This window comes from Chanos chanos, chromosome 1 (genome assembly GCF_902362185.1).
Source record: "Chanos chanos chromosome 1, fChaCha1.1, whole genome shotgun sequence".
Lineage (NCBI taxonomy): Eukaryota > Metazoa > Chordata > Actinopteri > Gonorynchiformes > Chanidae > Chanos > Chanos chanos.
The window spans coordinates 57,371,186-57,386,293 of NC_044495.1; the positions used below are offsets into that span (position 1 = coordinate 57,371,186).

General features: G+C 42.1%; 2 protein-coding genes across 2 annotated transcripts in view; both read right to left on the minus strand.

The window, feature by feature from the left end:
• Positions 1–1,634: 1,634 nt before the first annotated feature.
• Positions 1,635–9,777, minus strand: fhip2b (FHF complex subunit HOOK interacting protein 2B). The gene is made up of 17 exons (XM_030771920.1): positions 9,597–9,777; positions 8,618–8,696; positions 7,977–8,146; positions 7,660–7,764; positions 7,380–7,499; positions 6,755–7,024; positions 6,375–6,571; positions 6,053–6,161; positions 5,681–5,757; positions 4,893–5,085; positions 4,312–4,481; positions 4,065–4,205; positions 3,572–3,662; positions 3,171–3,314; positions 2,786–2,926; positions 2,461–2,561; positions 1,635–1,928 (listed from the first exon to the last, which is right to left on the minus strand). Exons 1-17 carry the CDS (start codon positions 9,645–9,647, stop codon positions 1,811–1,813), a joined length of 2,277 nt encoding a protein of 758 aa, XP_030627780.1. The 5' UTR covers positions 9,648–9,777; the 3' UTR covers positions 1,635–1,810.
• Positions 9,778–11,552: 1,775 nt separating this feature from the next.
• LOC115823572 (actin filament-associated protein 1-like 2) overlaps positions 11,553–15,108 on the minus strand; it is a 27,822-nt gene continuing 24,266 nt past the window's right edge. The window contains exons 14-16 of the mRNA XM_030787636.1: positions 13,099–13,265; positions 12,059–12,169; positions 11,553–11,630 (exon numbers count right to left, since the gene is read on the minus strand). Coding sequence (XP_030643496.1) covers positions 11,604–11,630; positions 12,059–12,169; positions 13,099–13,265 — 305 coding nt within the window. The 3' untranslated portion in view covers positions 11,553–11,603. The remainder of the gene's footprint in view (positions 11,631–12,058; positions 12,170–13,098; positions 13,266–15,108) is intronic.

Here is a 15,108-nt window from a genome sequence, read left to right on the forward strand (position 1 = left end):
TTTGGTGTGAAAGGGAAGTGGTGACAACTCTAGGGAGAGACAGAGAGAGAGAATAGAATAGTATCGCATGATTGCACACACACACTGTGAACAGTGAGCAGTGAACGTATCCTATGCATTCAACCCATCCTTACACACACACACACACCAGGGGCAGCACATCTGTGCCCGGGGAGCAGTTGGGGGTCGGATGCTTAAGGGCACCTCAGCCGTGGATGTTTCCTGCCGGTCCTGGGAATCGAACCGGCGACCCTTTGGTTACAAGCCCAATTCCCACAAAAAATGCACAAAAACATGCATGCAACAAATAATAGTCCCAGTGCAACCGTTTTGTTCATTCGTTAATTAGGGCAAACTGTGTGCATGATAAACTAGAGTCTAGTCTGAATGTCTTGTCTAGATAATGTTTGGGCATAAGACTGATATAAAATTAAATTCATGTTGTTGTTTTTTTTTGTTGTTTTTTTTTTTTAGCTTAAGCATAACAAATGCACTGCAGGTTTTTCCTCTGGGAACACACACAGAGGGCAGATCTGTGATCATGTTTTATGAAGTTTATTGTTTTAAAAATGGTATAAAGTGAATAGCAGTCGCAGTCACTCTGCGAGACACAAAACGTGAGTTTCAGACGCTGTATGAGCTCCTTAGAAAAATAACCTCACAGCGGGGGAAAGGAAAAAAAAAAAAAAATCGACAAGGCAAGGCAAGCGCTCAAAACACACTCAGAAAATCACAACCCAAACATACAGGACCTCTCTTAAAAAAAAAATTGCACTCTTTTTTTTTTTTTTGTTCTTTCTTCAACTTTACATCATCGATTCTGATTTTACATAAATTATTAAAAGTTAAAATACAAGACAGATAGCTTAAGATAAATAGTAATAATAATAATAAAAAAAATTGCATCAATAATTATGACAGAGAATTTGACAATAAAACGCAAAAGAGAACAGAGCTTGCATGTAAAAACAAAAAGACGACCAACGACCAAAAACAAAACACATCTCGGTGGCTGGTCCTCCTCATCTCCTTACAGACTCACACACACATGGCACACAGGATCCTGTGTGTGTCAGAGAAAAGAGACTGATACACGGTTGCTAGAAAAGGAACCGGAAGCCCTGAGCCTTCTGTCTCTGTATGAACACACGAGCAACAGTTCATTCAAAAGAATCCAGTTGCAAATGTCGTTACTGTACCGAGAGATTCACCGATTCATTCTGACCTCATAAACAGTTCATTCAAATGAATCCAGGTACAACAGTTCATTCAAAAGAATCCAGTTACAAATGTCGTTACTGTACCGAGAGATTCACCGATTCATTCTGACCTCATAAACAGTTCATTCAAATGAATCCAGTTACAAATATCATCACTGTACCGTGACATTCGCTGATTCTTTCTGACCTCATTCCCCAAAAAATAAAAAAGAAGCGGATGATAAAATAACAAAGTCATGAAGACAGGAATTTGTTTTGTAAGTAATCTAAAACATTACCAACCGAGACCTCACACCTGCACTGGTATTATGAAGTGAGATCCTTTTAAGTCAACAGAAACCTGTTTGCCAAAATAAGCTTAAGATCTTTCGTTGTACCTTAATAAGACAAGCAATGCCACATTAAGGGGAAAAAAAAGACAAAAAGAAAAAACTGAACATATCTGTGCGAGTCTAGGTGAACAGAGGAAAGTTGGTTGAAGAGATAATGTCCTAAAGATGCAGTCTTTTCAGGCTCCAGGTTTTTTCTTTCTTTCTTTCTTTCTTTCTTTCTTTCTTTCTTTCTTTCTTTCTTTTTTTTTCTCTCCTCGCTCAGTCGTGTGAGGCGTATTGTTCCTCCATTGGGAGTTTAATAAAAGAAATGGCCGCCAGCTCCTTACAGAACTCCTCCAGTACGATGACTCCCCTCAGAAGGGTCACGTGATCCACCCTGTCACACACAGACAGAAGGAGAAATAAGGGACTTTAATGGGACTCCTTACAGTCGTCTGTGATTAGAGTCAATCCATCCGACTGGTATAAGGATGAGTACAGCTTCCATACGTTTATGGCAGGTTAGAACTGGTATGTCGTAACACTCTGAGAAACGATAACCATCTTTCAACTCTTAGTGCCTGCTTAAACTGTTCAAACCTGCTGTCATTGCGTCGAAACAGAAAAAGACAACAGCTTTGAAATCAAATATATGGACACCTCTTTGACCTCTTCGTGACCCAAAAATAAGGTCAGCTCCCCCTGCGTTACTGTCTCGTAAAACATTCATGAGTTTTGGTACGTTGTAAACACCAATTCCCAAATGATGTTTATTTTGAACAAATGAATAGTCAAGGATAGTATGTCTGTGTACTGCATGTCCCACACTCCCGTTAACTAAAGCTAGGGTGAGTTAGTGCTGCAGTGGTTTACTTAACGTAACTGAACTGTAATGTCAGAGAGAGATATGTGACTTGTGGTTGCCTTACATGGTCTCCTCCTCCAATCCCATCAGCTGTTTCCTCACATGGACGAGTTTCTCCGTGAAGTTTGGAATATGCTGTATCCTCTGCATCAGCTCCCCAATCACCTACGGCAAGTCACAAGGTTCATTTCTCAAGCACCGAAAAAAAAAGCAGAATCGCAAAAGCTGTTAAAAATGACTTGGCTGAATTTGAGCGGCAAACGCATCGTTTTAAAATCTAGTATAAAAACGAACGGGGGCATAAATGTCGGCTTCATACGTGGGGTGGTAACGTTACCGCGGCAGAACCGGGCGGACCGGAGCGGTAATCTTTTCTAGAAGGTTCTCACCCTGACGAGCATGGAGAAGAGGGAGCGAGCCCCTGGGGTAAGGCTGATGTAAGGATTCAGCAGATATTCATGGAGCAGAGGATGAGGGAACACGGCCAGTCTGGACAAGACCGAGGTCACCTGCAGGTTCAGCTCATAAGGCTGTCCCACAGAGACAGAGAGAGAGAGAGACAGAGAAAAAACAAATCAAACCTTCATCCAATACATTAGCACTGACGAGTCCCTTTAGGAAACAGGCTCGCAATGGTAGTTAAACTTTAAGCCTTGAGAGCAAGAAGCCAATGCATCATAAGATTAAAAAAAAAAAAAAGGAAAATGTGACAAACGCCAAGTCCAAAAAAAGAAAAAAAAAAAAACAACAACCCAAGAACAAAACCATATCTACCTGCTCTAATATGCGTGCGATCCTGTCGAACAGCACTTTGAGAAAATGACCTTCATAGAAGCTCGAAGGAGAGGAGGATGTCTCCACAGGTTTGGGGCTGTCTGGCCACCCCCAGTCAAGAGACAGGGCCGCACACTCTTTATACTTTATACAAAAAAAGAGAGAAAGAGAGAGAGAGAGGAGACAGGAGAATATCATGGCGTTATCATAGTGACACAGTAACAGATCTGAGGAGACTGTGGACCGCTGACTTGATAACAACCTGACAGAGTAAAAAGATAAACAGGTACCTTGTAGCATATGTTTGGAAATGTATGTTATGTGATATATATATTTTTAAGGCACAAAGGAGAAGAGACTTTTTTTTTTCTTGGTTGATATATTTGCTATTTTGTACTGACCAGTGTGTGAGCGTCGTGGACGTAGGTGTCATATCCCGCCCCCTGCACATGCTGGGAGCTTTTGGCCTCTTGAGGAACCAAACACAGAAAACTACCAAAACCAAAAAAAACAAAAAACAAAAAAACACATAAGCATCCTGTTAAAAGCATCCACAAGTACACAACTACCTAAGAACTGTGCTCTTATTTTATGTATGTTTCCGCCAACGCTTCAATGGAAATTTGAGAAAACAATATCGACATTTCCATAGAAGCTTGTGTCACAAGAGTAAATTTTGTGGCTAGTCAAAGCAATGTAATATCAAAACAAACACTCACGGGTGATACGAAAATAACACCACGCACTGTCAAAATTCACTTTGAATTAAACAACACTCTAAAATTAATGACATGCTTCCAGATTGCTTGAAAACACAGTGAAAATATCCAGAAGTGGCGGAACTGGGAAGAAACAGTCGTCATGGTTACAGGGCAGACGGAAGGCGGGAGAGACCTGTTGACGACGTCGGCGACCTGAGTCTGCGGACTGGGCCGAGGTTCTTTCTGTGGACCGGGCAGAGAGAGGAGAGTTTCAGAACCGCTGAACTCACGGTCCGAGTACATGTCTGTGAAGAACGGATCTTCCTCCAGCTCTCTGAGTAAACGACAGGAGAGAGAAGAGAAGAGAAGAGAGTGAGTTTCTGGAAAGAAATGACGGGGAGGAGATGGTCTGTATTTTTGGATTCCGCCTTTTGACTCACACTGAATCGTCCAAGGGATCGGCCTCAACCCCGTGTCTCTCGTCCCCTCCCCCTGGAGCGGGTAACCTATAGGAGCACTGCTCCAGGTTTCGAAGCACCAGATTGGTCAGAACGTTGCGGCTGGGTTTCCGTAGAAGCTCCTCGAACAGGCGCAGGGAAGAGATGCTGATCTGATACACACACACACACACACACACACACACACACACACACAGAGAGAGAAAACGATAACACTGGATACATCACTCATGAAATACAAACAGATCAGATCAGAGACAGTAATTTGTGCATAAATTTAATTTTAAAAAATAAATAAATAAATAAAGAAGAAAAAGAAAAATTGGTAACAGAATAATCTCACTGAACAAATAGTCAGTGTGTCACTGAATATGACTGTAATCACTATTATTATCGTGACTGATTTCTGCAACCTCTATATGTATATATAAAAAAAACAAACAAAACTTTTCTTTTTGTGGAATAAACTGAGAAAAATAAAAAGTTCAAGAAGAAAAACGACTCTAGTGAGCGATCATCATCATCATCATCGTCATCATTGGCAGCTTCGTCGTCATGGTTACCTCATCTGAGATGTGGTCACAGCGTTCTATGAGGTGGTAGCGCAGCGTGTGCGTGTGCGTGTCCGTGCACTGTTCACCCTGTGTGTCACTGCCCAACAGAAACTGCAGCAGCTCCTCCAGCAGAGCAGGAGAGTTAATCTGACGCACCGAGCCACACAGCAGGGCCGTGTGAGTCAGGATCCCAGCCTCTGACCTAAACACACACACACACACACACACACACATACATATGCACACACACACACGCACACACACACACATTAAATGAAATGGATGCACAATATGAGCTTAAGCCAGATAAGATATATGTGTAAACATATGTGCACATATAAACAGAATTATAAGGGTGTGTGTGTGTGTGTGTGTGTGTGTGTGTGTGTGTGTGTGTGTGTGTGTGTGCGCACACGTATAAATACAGGCCAGTAACATGGTCAAGCTTGTCACTTCTGTGGGATCCCTTAAGATTTGCTTAAGAAAATAATTACTTCAATGCCATGTTTACTTTAAGTTACGGAACATGTCTGTAGCTTCCCGAAAGTCCCCACTGAGGTAGGTGATGTCTTTTGCAGGAATACCCAACCCAAAGCACAAGACAAACAGAACATTTACAATGTCCAAACATGCAACAGGAACAGCTAAACTGAAAATCCACCAGAGAACAAACAGTCTGTATAAACAAGAACATAAACTCTGTGGAAAGGTTTCGGCTTTGCTTGTGTCAGTCAGGGACCTGATGATTACTGCCACTGAGACAGTCAGAGCCTAAAGAGACGGTACACTTTACTCACATCTGTAGCAGCTGGGGTTGAAGAATTCCCATGAGCCATTGCTGGTGAATAGCTTTGGTTAGTTTAGCAGCAAGAATCTGGAAACGAGGCAAGGAGAGATGGAATCTTTGTTGAGCCCCCCCCCCCCCCCCCCCCCTTTGCACCTTGCAATGTAACTATAGCGACTATAACTCTTTGTTAAAAACACAATCAACCATTTTTCTGGTCTGAATTGAAAAACCACTCTGTCATTCTAGAACATTCTAAAATTCCTTCATGGAATACTTTGTCATAAAGCACTTGACTCAAAATATTTCCGTTAATGAGGCAGTTTTCGTGTCGCGGACAGACACGGTAAAACTGGAGGCCGAGGCCAGAGGTAAATTCACGAACCTTTGGTGAGTCTTTGATTAGCTGGTCACAGAAGTCTAACCAGGAGAAAAACGTCTCCACCTGTTCACTGCCCGTGAATGACGGCTTTTCCTCTGCACCAACCTGAGTCCTGCAAAGCCCAGTTCAGAACCATCATCAACCAGACCACAGATTATTACAGCACTGAAGATGACTTCAATTCAGAATGTCTGGTACTTAGTATTCATAGAATAATGGAGTGAATACTGTTTATATACTGCACACAGTTACAGATGGCGCTCACACACACACACACACGCACACATACACAGACCCACGCATACACACAGACACACACACACACCTCCACTCCATGACTGGAAAGCTGTGTATGTCTGCGGGATCCAGTGTAGGAGGGAGCAGTCTGTACAGCTCACAGAGTCTCTGCGCCAGCAGATGACACAGCGGAGTCCCTTCGGCTAGCAGCACAGCTGTGTCCTCCTGAGGTAAACTCGCCAGCAACACCAAACTCTCCATGGCTCTGAGAGAAACTCTACTTTTCTGCTCAGAGAGAGAGGAGAGAAAAGCACAGGGCTGTTTTCAACGCTCAGAAACCCAACTCTCACAGTTAGGAACTGAGAGTTGAAGATAAACAAAGCCGGAGGGCACATGCTAAGCCGACGCGGCATTTGTCTATCCAGCTGTTTTGAGAAGCTGTGATCCGTCAGATGTGTCTTCTCTCACCTGGCTTTTGCTCAGGTGTACGAGGACCTGAATGAGACCCGTGTCTGGAGAGGTAAGCGTGGCAGGTGACGCTGGTGAAGCTGAGGGGTTCTGGGGCAGTGGGGGTGCATCAGGATGGGGTACTCTCTGATTGCAGGGGGAGGGGACTGTACAAGGTTGGGAACTGGGAGGTGAAGGCACGCCGTACGGACTGGAAGCTCCACCAGTCTCGTCATCAACTCCGTCGTCTGAGGTAGAACTAGACATGTGGGACAGAGCTTCCTTACTAATCTGCACAAACAAAAAAAAAAAAACAGACACAGAGAACGAGATTTTACCAACATTTCACTTCCCTTTACTCAATCTCAGATTACCTCCGTCAACATTCTGACAACTAGCACACATCCAGTACACATCTAATTAGTCATTCTGAGAGGGGCACACCCTCTACAAAAATATACAAGTACTAAATTATCCACGAGAATATCTTTATATACTTTATACCCACCGTTTGGTTTGGTTTATATAAAGGCTGTAATTCGTAAAACACTAAATAATGAGCAGATCTACACGAGCAGGTCGCAGAGTGGAGACAGTGATGTATTGGAGCCATTCTAGAAGGTCTTACAGTGAATAAGTGCAGTACCTCTAAAATATAATTAAGAACATAGGGGTCTTTCTTCACTCTCAAACAAACGACGTGGAGGAACTGACTCTCTTCTTTCTCCGTCTCTGAACCGGGGAGACCGCACAGACGAATCAGTTTCTGAAAAAGAAAAAAGAGCGATGAGAAGAGGACAGAAAAAAAAAAAGAAAAAAGAAACTGCGAGAGACTATACGCAAAAAAAAAAAATTCTCTCCAAAACCGCATGAAGCAACACGTCCATTCTCTCTCTCTCTCTCTCTCTCTCTTTCTAATTGCTTACCTGGACTGGCCGGTAGACATTGATTATATGAAGCATTGGCTTTTGGATTTGAGCGAGAACTTTAGCGAAGAAAACCAGGACTTGCTGGCTCATCCCTGGAGGATACTGCACAATTTTAAAAAAAACAAACAAACACAAAAACATATACTAATTCAATGTGCATTTAGGTAGGTGTAGAATACATAAAAACAATTCCCTACAGGGTGGTTTCCACAGAAGAAAATGCTCCACCTTCAAGCAATCGACGCTTTAATGAATAGCCAGCCCTATGATAAGCGGAGGTAAAGAGGATCTCGCAGCGCGCGCGTCGGCTTTACCTGGGCTTTGCCTAAGGTGCAGAGGGTTTCTAGTATTTTGTGTTGTAGGAGATACTCCATACAGGGCCCAGTCTCCTCCACCTCCTGGTGGCTCTCCTCGTATACCAAAATGTCCAACATCTGCTTCAGCCGCCATGGGATGTCCGTCTGTCTCACCGGCTTTGACTCGTCTGTGACAGACAGAGGGGAAAGAGAGATGGCAGATAGTAGGAAGAAACACACAAACAAACGTTAACAGTGATGAAAGGTAACTGGGCCCAGTTTTACATAAGGATGTTATATGAAGAGTGACGGATGATATAATGAAGGATGCTTTCTGTGATCATGATCCTCACACAAGATGACTGTATTGTAGAATGAGGGGAGACAGATCTGACGGCTTTAGGTAACAAACATTTCTTAGGCGTGAACTTGTTTATGCTTTCCATGTTTTCAGGAATCTAACCTCTGGTTGTTTAACTCCTTCCCAAACTGGGTGTGACAATAACATATTCAATATTAACATATGTGGCTTATTGCTAGCTGTTAGGAATGATATAGCTTATAGGAAATTTATGAAAATTACTATTCTGCACCGTCTTATATGGCTGATATTCATACACTTATTCAACACAAACGATGATGTGATTTTCTTGTCTTACCGGTGGTTTCAATGTAGTAATTGGTTATCCCTTTCCAATGATCAACAAAGGAGTCCTGTAAATTTACTGAAGGCTCCCTCTACAAACAAACAAACAAACCATATCAGATAAAAATTGAATTGAACAGGCTGGCCGACGTTCAAGTTCGTTAAGGTGAACAGCACCTGAATGTAGGTGTGGTCTGATCAAACGAAAACATACAATTACAATCCTTGGCGAGTGATTCAGAAAAACTATGCGAGTTTTGATACTGCTGTCGGGTATGAAATCTCACACAAGGTATTAACGCGTATTAGTTTCAATAATTCCAATTTGCGCATACGGTGTACAAAAATAGGTTCGTCACTAATTTGAACAACACCGAGTCTTAAACGTAGCCTTTATCAGATTTACATGTCTTTTTTTCCTTTATCAGACGGTGGTTTCGACATGCAGGAATGTCGGGTTTCTGCCCGGGGCGCCTTCCACATCAACAGGTTTTTTGCCGACTGGACACTTGCGGAGTTACGACTATGGTTAAATCCAGTTATATCCTAACTGTAGTTAAGTGAATACATAAAGTTGCTGAAACTATACACGGGGACCCCACACCCCTGTTCATTTAGCAGTCTCTTAGATGCCAGCTGTTCCAAGACAGTTTGACAACAAACAAAACCGCAGCGAGGTAATAGGGATATTCTCCAACGCAAGCTAGCAAGCCACGTTAGAACAGGCAGGTTTAATTAATTTCTCAAGCTTTGAGGGGGTTTAAACATTATTGCGCGACTTGACAACAACACTGTATTTGTGATTAACCCTGGTGCCAACAATAAAGTTAAGAATTCACGCTATGCATTGCACTTAACAAATACTTTTTCGTGTAAAATGTAGGTTGACGTGCTAAAGGCCACATTCGAAGCCTACTTGGAACAGCGCAGCCTACTTAGCTCTGCTTGCCGCTAACTTCACTCGCTGAACTTTCTCGGTCCACTTTACTTACTGTTTCTAATGCTTGTTGAAAGAGAGACGTCAGTTTATTGAGCATGTCCATTGTCGATGCTATTCTAACCTCTAAAATTTAGTACTAACTTATGTAGTCATACTCCATAATTCCTAATTTGTACTTGGTAAACATTGTTTACTTGCTAGCTCGCTGGCTAGCGGGAGCCCTGCTAAGTTGTCACTGTGGAGTGTAAATTTCTTGAGAGGGAGGTAAGACTACTGTAGCCCTGCGCAGTTTGGCAACAGGGAAGTGAAACGGATACTGCAACCTGTAAAGACAGCCCACAACTTGACTGTAAACAGTTTGTACGACTAATTAAAGTTATCCTGCCGCAAAATTATTTTTAACCAGCTTAAAAACGGTTCCGTTTAACTTTTATTGCCACGTCTGCTTTGCAGTTTTAATTTTCTGACAGAGGAGGAGAACAATGGTTTCATTAATTTGCACGCTCATCGGGGCTGCATGCGAGGGCCACAGCAGGAGTGCAATCAGGGTGTCAGAAAATGTATACAATATGTCGTTGCAGCGTTTTTCGCCGTCGCCTAAAGCGATTGCAGCTGTGCTGTACTTTCAAAATTCATTTGAAGGTTTGCTGACATACATATGCGGAGCATACGTTAAATGCATCCACATGTACACACACATAACCTACACGCCTGTCTTTAAATTGTTCAGGGGACTCCCACGTCAGATGAATAATCTTCATCCTAACACTGAATAAAACATTTTTTTAACCAAAAGATATATAAAATATGTGGGGAGCAGGGAGGAACAAATCAGGGATATGTCCCTGTGAGATCACTGTTGATTCTTAGTCCATGACAACCTAAACCAAGCACACACACACACACACACACACACACAGATAAATCACACTGAGTTAGGCAGCCTAAATCAAAACCATGAACACGTGAGATTGCTTTATCCAGCAGTTGTTTATTTCTTTTACAAATACAAATATGTATAATTAGTGTTTATTTTACCACAGTCATCTATTTTTACAGCAACGTCTCGAATTAGGGCAACTCCGAAAAACTCTAAAGTCTATACACATAAAAAGTGAAGGCACCTTTACGAAATCCACACACGCTCCAGCAGTTCATGACACACTTCAGTGGAGCAGTACACCATTTTAGTGAAACAAACAAAGACTTAACAACACATTTTAAGGCACTTCATTAGAAAAAGACCAAATATATATATATATATATATAAAATATGTGCATGGATCGACTGTGTGACAATGTGAAGATGCAGATAAATTATACCACAGAATTATCATGTGAGATTATCAAAAAGAGAGGTAATTATTCTGTAATAATCAATAGGAAGCATATCCTGTCACCTCTTCACACAAAAAAAAAATGTTCCTGAATTTTGACTCTTGCAATATGATAGATACATATCAGTTCTCAATTGAACAACAGTGCAAAGTCACATGAATAAGGAGACATTGATAAGTACTGTGCTTGAGACCATCAACAACACTTTTGTTTGTTTGTTTGTTCAAATGTGCCATTGTCTCTGACTAACATCTGTTCAGCACCAAGGTTTTCCTTCACGACTGTACAACTTTATTACCAGAACAAGAGCAGAGTGCTGAGATTACTTGCAATTAACTTCATTTGTGAAAACGACTTTCAGATTTGACAGAATTTCTTTTCTCTTTCTTTTTTTTTTTTGGACAGAATGAAACACTCCTTTATTACATGAATCATTACTGACTGAAGAAAAAATGACTGAGAAATACTGTGTGAAGTAATAGTTCCAAAACTGAAGAACTTTGCCGTGATCAGTTAATGCAAAAAAAAAAAAAAAAAAAACAGTACCAAAAGAACCCCCCTCCAAAAAAAAAAAACCCCAAGTCCCACCTGCATGGTCCACATGCCCAGCATTCGTAAGAGAATCAGTGCAATATATAAAGATGATATAATGGAATGTGTACAGGGTGAATGTGAGCAGAGAGAGCGAGAGAGAGAGAGAGAGAGAGAGAGAGAGCAAACGTCAAGCAGATGCCTTTGTTTCCCACTCCTACAAAAGCAAACACACAAACACACACACACACAGACACACACACACACACACACAAAAGGGACAAAGTCAGACGTCAAACAAGTGACACGGTTTGATACAGAATGCAGACAGGACTCGGGCGGCTTTGTCATTTCACGTTCTGCACTTAAACGGCCTGCAGTCACTGTGAGAACGGCTTTAATGATTATAATGTGGCAGATATGCAAGGAAAGAAACAGAGCGTAATCCAAGTATCTACATTACTCTTCAGGATATCTAAAGAGCGGTATGGGAGGATGCCATAGCTGGGAACAGGAATGTTTTACAGTAAAGCAGGCATGAGTCACCTTCTGATAACCCTAACCCTAACCCTAAGTCTTTGAACTGAACAGACACTGCCGTTAGTTACAGCTGTGTTTTCGGGGTTTGTCCTGAGAGGAACTCACCTTTCTCCTCTGGAAGACTTTGCCGTGTTCTATGAGCAGGGCCGACGGAGCCCTCTTCAGAGTGTTTTTGGCTGAGGCTGTTCTCCTCAGCAAGGGGGTCAGGAAGCTTCCCTGTCAGAAGAGTGAAGAGAGAACCATCTTAAGAACTGACGGGAAGAACAGAGGAATGGCTGAGGTGTGCTTGTTTGTGTGTGTATGTGTGTGTGTGTGTGTGTGTGTGCTACTAAACGTTAGCATGGTGCCATGATGTCCTGTGGACCTGCCTTCTATCCAAATACACACACACACACACACACACACACACACAGACATACATACATACATATCTTCTGTAATTTCTCTAATTAGTTAATCAAGTTAAACCTTACTCTGATTTTTTTCTCTCTCTCTCTGATCTGTATCTTACTCCATAATAGTCACATCCCTCTCAAAACACCACTCCATGGTGACAAACAGGAAGTAGGAACACCAATCTTTCTTATCGTGGAGCTCTCCTCCTCTCCCCCGAGAGGAAGTAGCCTCCATTTCAGTGCAGTGTAATTAAAGCACATCTGAGCAGGCATAGAGGCCTGTGATCCCAAACTACAATCAGCAACGATTTCAACAGTCACCAAGTACCAAAAATACATCCTGCCTAAAGACAACGGTTAGTTCTTCACCGTTACTGAAACCGTTACTGTTCCTTTCAAACAGACACACTTGTATTCCGATGTTTCAAGTCAAAGACCAGGATAAGTGTCCGCTCTATTGTTGTACTTTGTTGAAGTTCCACATTCCAAACAGCAGATGGCAGTGTGGTACTAGAAGATTTTTTATGAGGAAAGGACAGAGTTGCATTAATTATTTTATCCCATTGGTGGAGTAATTCAATTGAAACTGTTTCTCTTTCACGATCCTACATGTGTTAAATTATAGCTGGGCGTACATAAAAAGGGAGTGACAATCACAAATCATGAATAAAACGTGACATCTTTTCAGGTGTCATTTCAGAGAGAACATTCTGGTTTACTATTTGCCGAATATTGGCAGCGGTGTATTACCTGTGCCCGTTCAGTACAGAAAGCGAGGGATTGCCTGAAAGAGGTGCGCTTAGATGACTTTCCCACGTTAATGAGGTTGACCTCTGACCCCGCCCGGAGCTGCACCCTTCTCTTCTCTGTCAGCTCAATCTTCTGGACACCTCGTTCCACCTGGTTCATTTTCTTACCTGAGAAAGACACACACACACACACACACACACATTAAGGCAGAGAAACATTACAGCTGTTAAGGGAGAATAATCGCATCTAAAATATCTAGATTTGATAATCCCCATCAATTTTACATCAAATCCCACTGGAAAGCCCCCCCCCTCTCTCTTTCACTCCTTTTTTTTGAAAGCAAAAGCAAATTTGAATGGATTAACACGTGAGTCAGGGCCATGCCCTGAAATGCTAATGCTTTGACTGTGTGTTATAGAGAGAGTGAGAGGGAGTGTGGTTTAAAGGTTGCACATGGTTGAATGGATATCCAGGTCCTGTTCATCTCTCTCTCTCTCTCTCTCTCTCTCTCTCTCTCTGTGTCTCAAGCTAATTTCAGAGAAACACGGCTCTTGGAAAGTTTGGTTAAGGGGAAAAACTATGATATTCTCAGGGTTTTGTAGTGATGGATCTTGAAAGAGAAAGAGAGAGAGAGTGAGTGAGTGTGTGGGCAATGAGGTCACATCTCTTTGCCCGCAACCTAAACCACTAGAGAAAATGCCAGCAAACCACTGTAGTCTCTTTCCAAACTGGGAATACATGGGAGTGTTTCCCTCCTGGACGCAGCGACCAAGAGACAATCCAGACACACACACACACATACACATAAACAATCCTTTGACATCAACCTCATATGGCTTGCAGTATATCACACTGCTGTATGGGAATTTCACTGCTTATATTTAGACTGGTCCAGTAACGGCCATTAAAAGACCACTGCATCTGAACCACACTGTAAAACTGGCCTTCTGCACGGGATGCCGTTGCCGGGGGAGACGCCTTGTATATAATTTCAAATGCCCCCCGAGTGGACTACAGGGCTAAGACACTCCATGGGAAACAAGCTGTGTATCATCTCTCTATCTCTCATGTTTGTGTATGTGTGTGTGGGCAAAAGGCACAACCTATGTTCAAAGATGACCTCGAGTGACCTTTGACGATCACAGTCGGTCATACAACATAAGAACGTCTGCGTTCCAAACTATGTTCAAGCGCTACAGTCTGGCACCCCTGTAGTAAATCTCTCTGTCACTCATTCATAGTTTTAGGGAACTATGGAACGCGTCACAAGAGAGGAGTAAATTCTTTCATGCAATTAAATGCTGTTTACCACACAATACAATACTGCACAATGCTACACTATGCTACAATACGATACAATATGAAACGATACGATACGATACGATACGATACCACATAAGGTGACGTGATACCTACCGAAATATGTGTTGATTTGAACCTATTTGCTTTGCTCTTTTCGTAAGTGGCTTTGCGTAAAAGCATCTGCAAAATGCCTCAACGTAGACACTGAAATGATTCGATATGATACGATACAACAAGATACGATTTGCACAGCAGCAGTAACACTATTTTATATCAGCAAAATGGATACAAAATACATCAAATACAATATATATTTTCCACTCAGCGCCCTGCAGTTATGCAATATAGACTAACATAATATTTAATGTGCAACGCGGACTTAAAACCCGAAGTTAAAATCCTGGTTCGAGACATTCTAACCACAGCCCACGTTTTTAACAAAGGCATATTGTATTTGAAGTGCGACGTCGAGAATAGGGATGAAGTCTAACGTTGCACCCTAGTAAAGCCTCTGTTAAGATATACGTTCCGAGAAGAGGGATAAACAAAGTGTAGAGGTTGTTTCGAGAGAGAGAGCACGAAGTCTAACGCTGATAGTCAGGAACACGGTGTTCAGTTCCTCAGCCATGAGGAATCATACATTGACTTAGACCCTGACAATAACCAACATATAATTATTTTGCACCGTCCAAAATTAAAAGCAGATGC

Excerpts from the sequence above, each read along its gene's own strand:
- fhip2b (XM_030771920.1), bottom strand. The coding sequence starts at position 9,647 with ATGGACATGCTCAATAAACTGACGTCTCTCTTTCAACAAGCATTAGAA. Across the intron at positions 4,206-4,311 it reads GATCCCTTGGACGATTCAGT|AGAGCTGGAGGAAGATCCGT; the intron begins GTGAGTCAAAAG and ends TCGTTTACTCAG. Across the intron at positions 3,315-3,571 it reads TCCACGACGCTCACACACTG|TATAAAGAGTGTGCGGCCCT; the intron begins GTCAGTACAAAA and ends TTTTGTATAAAG.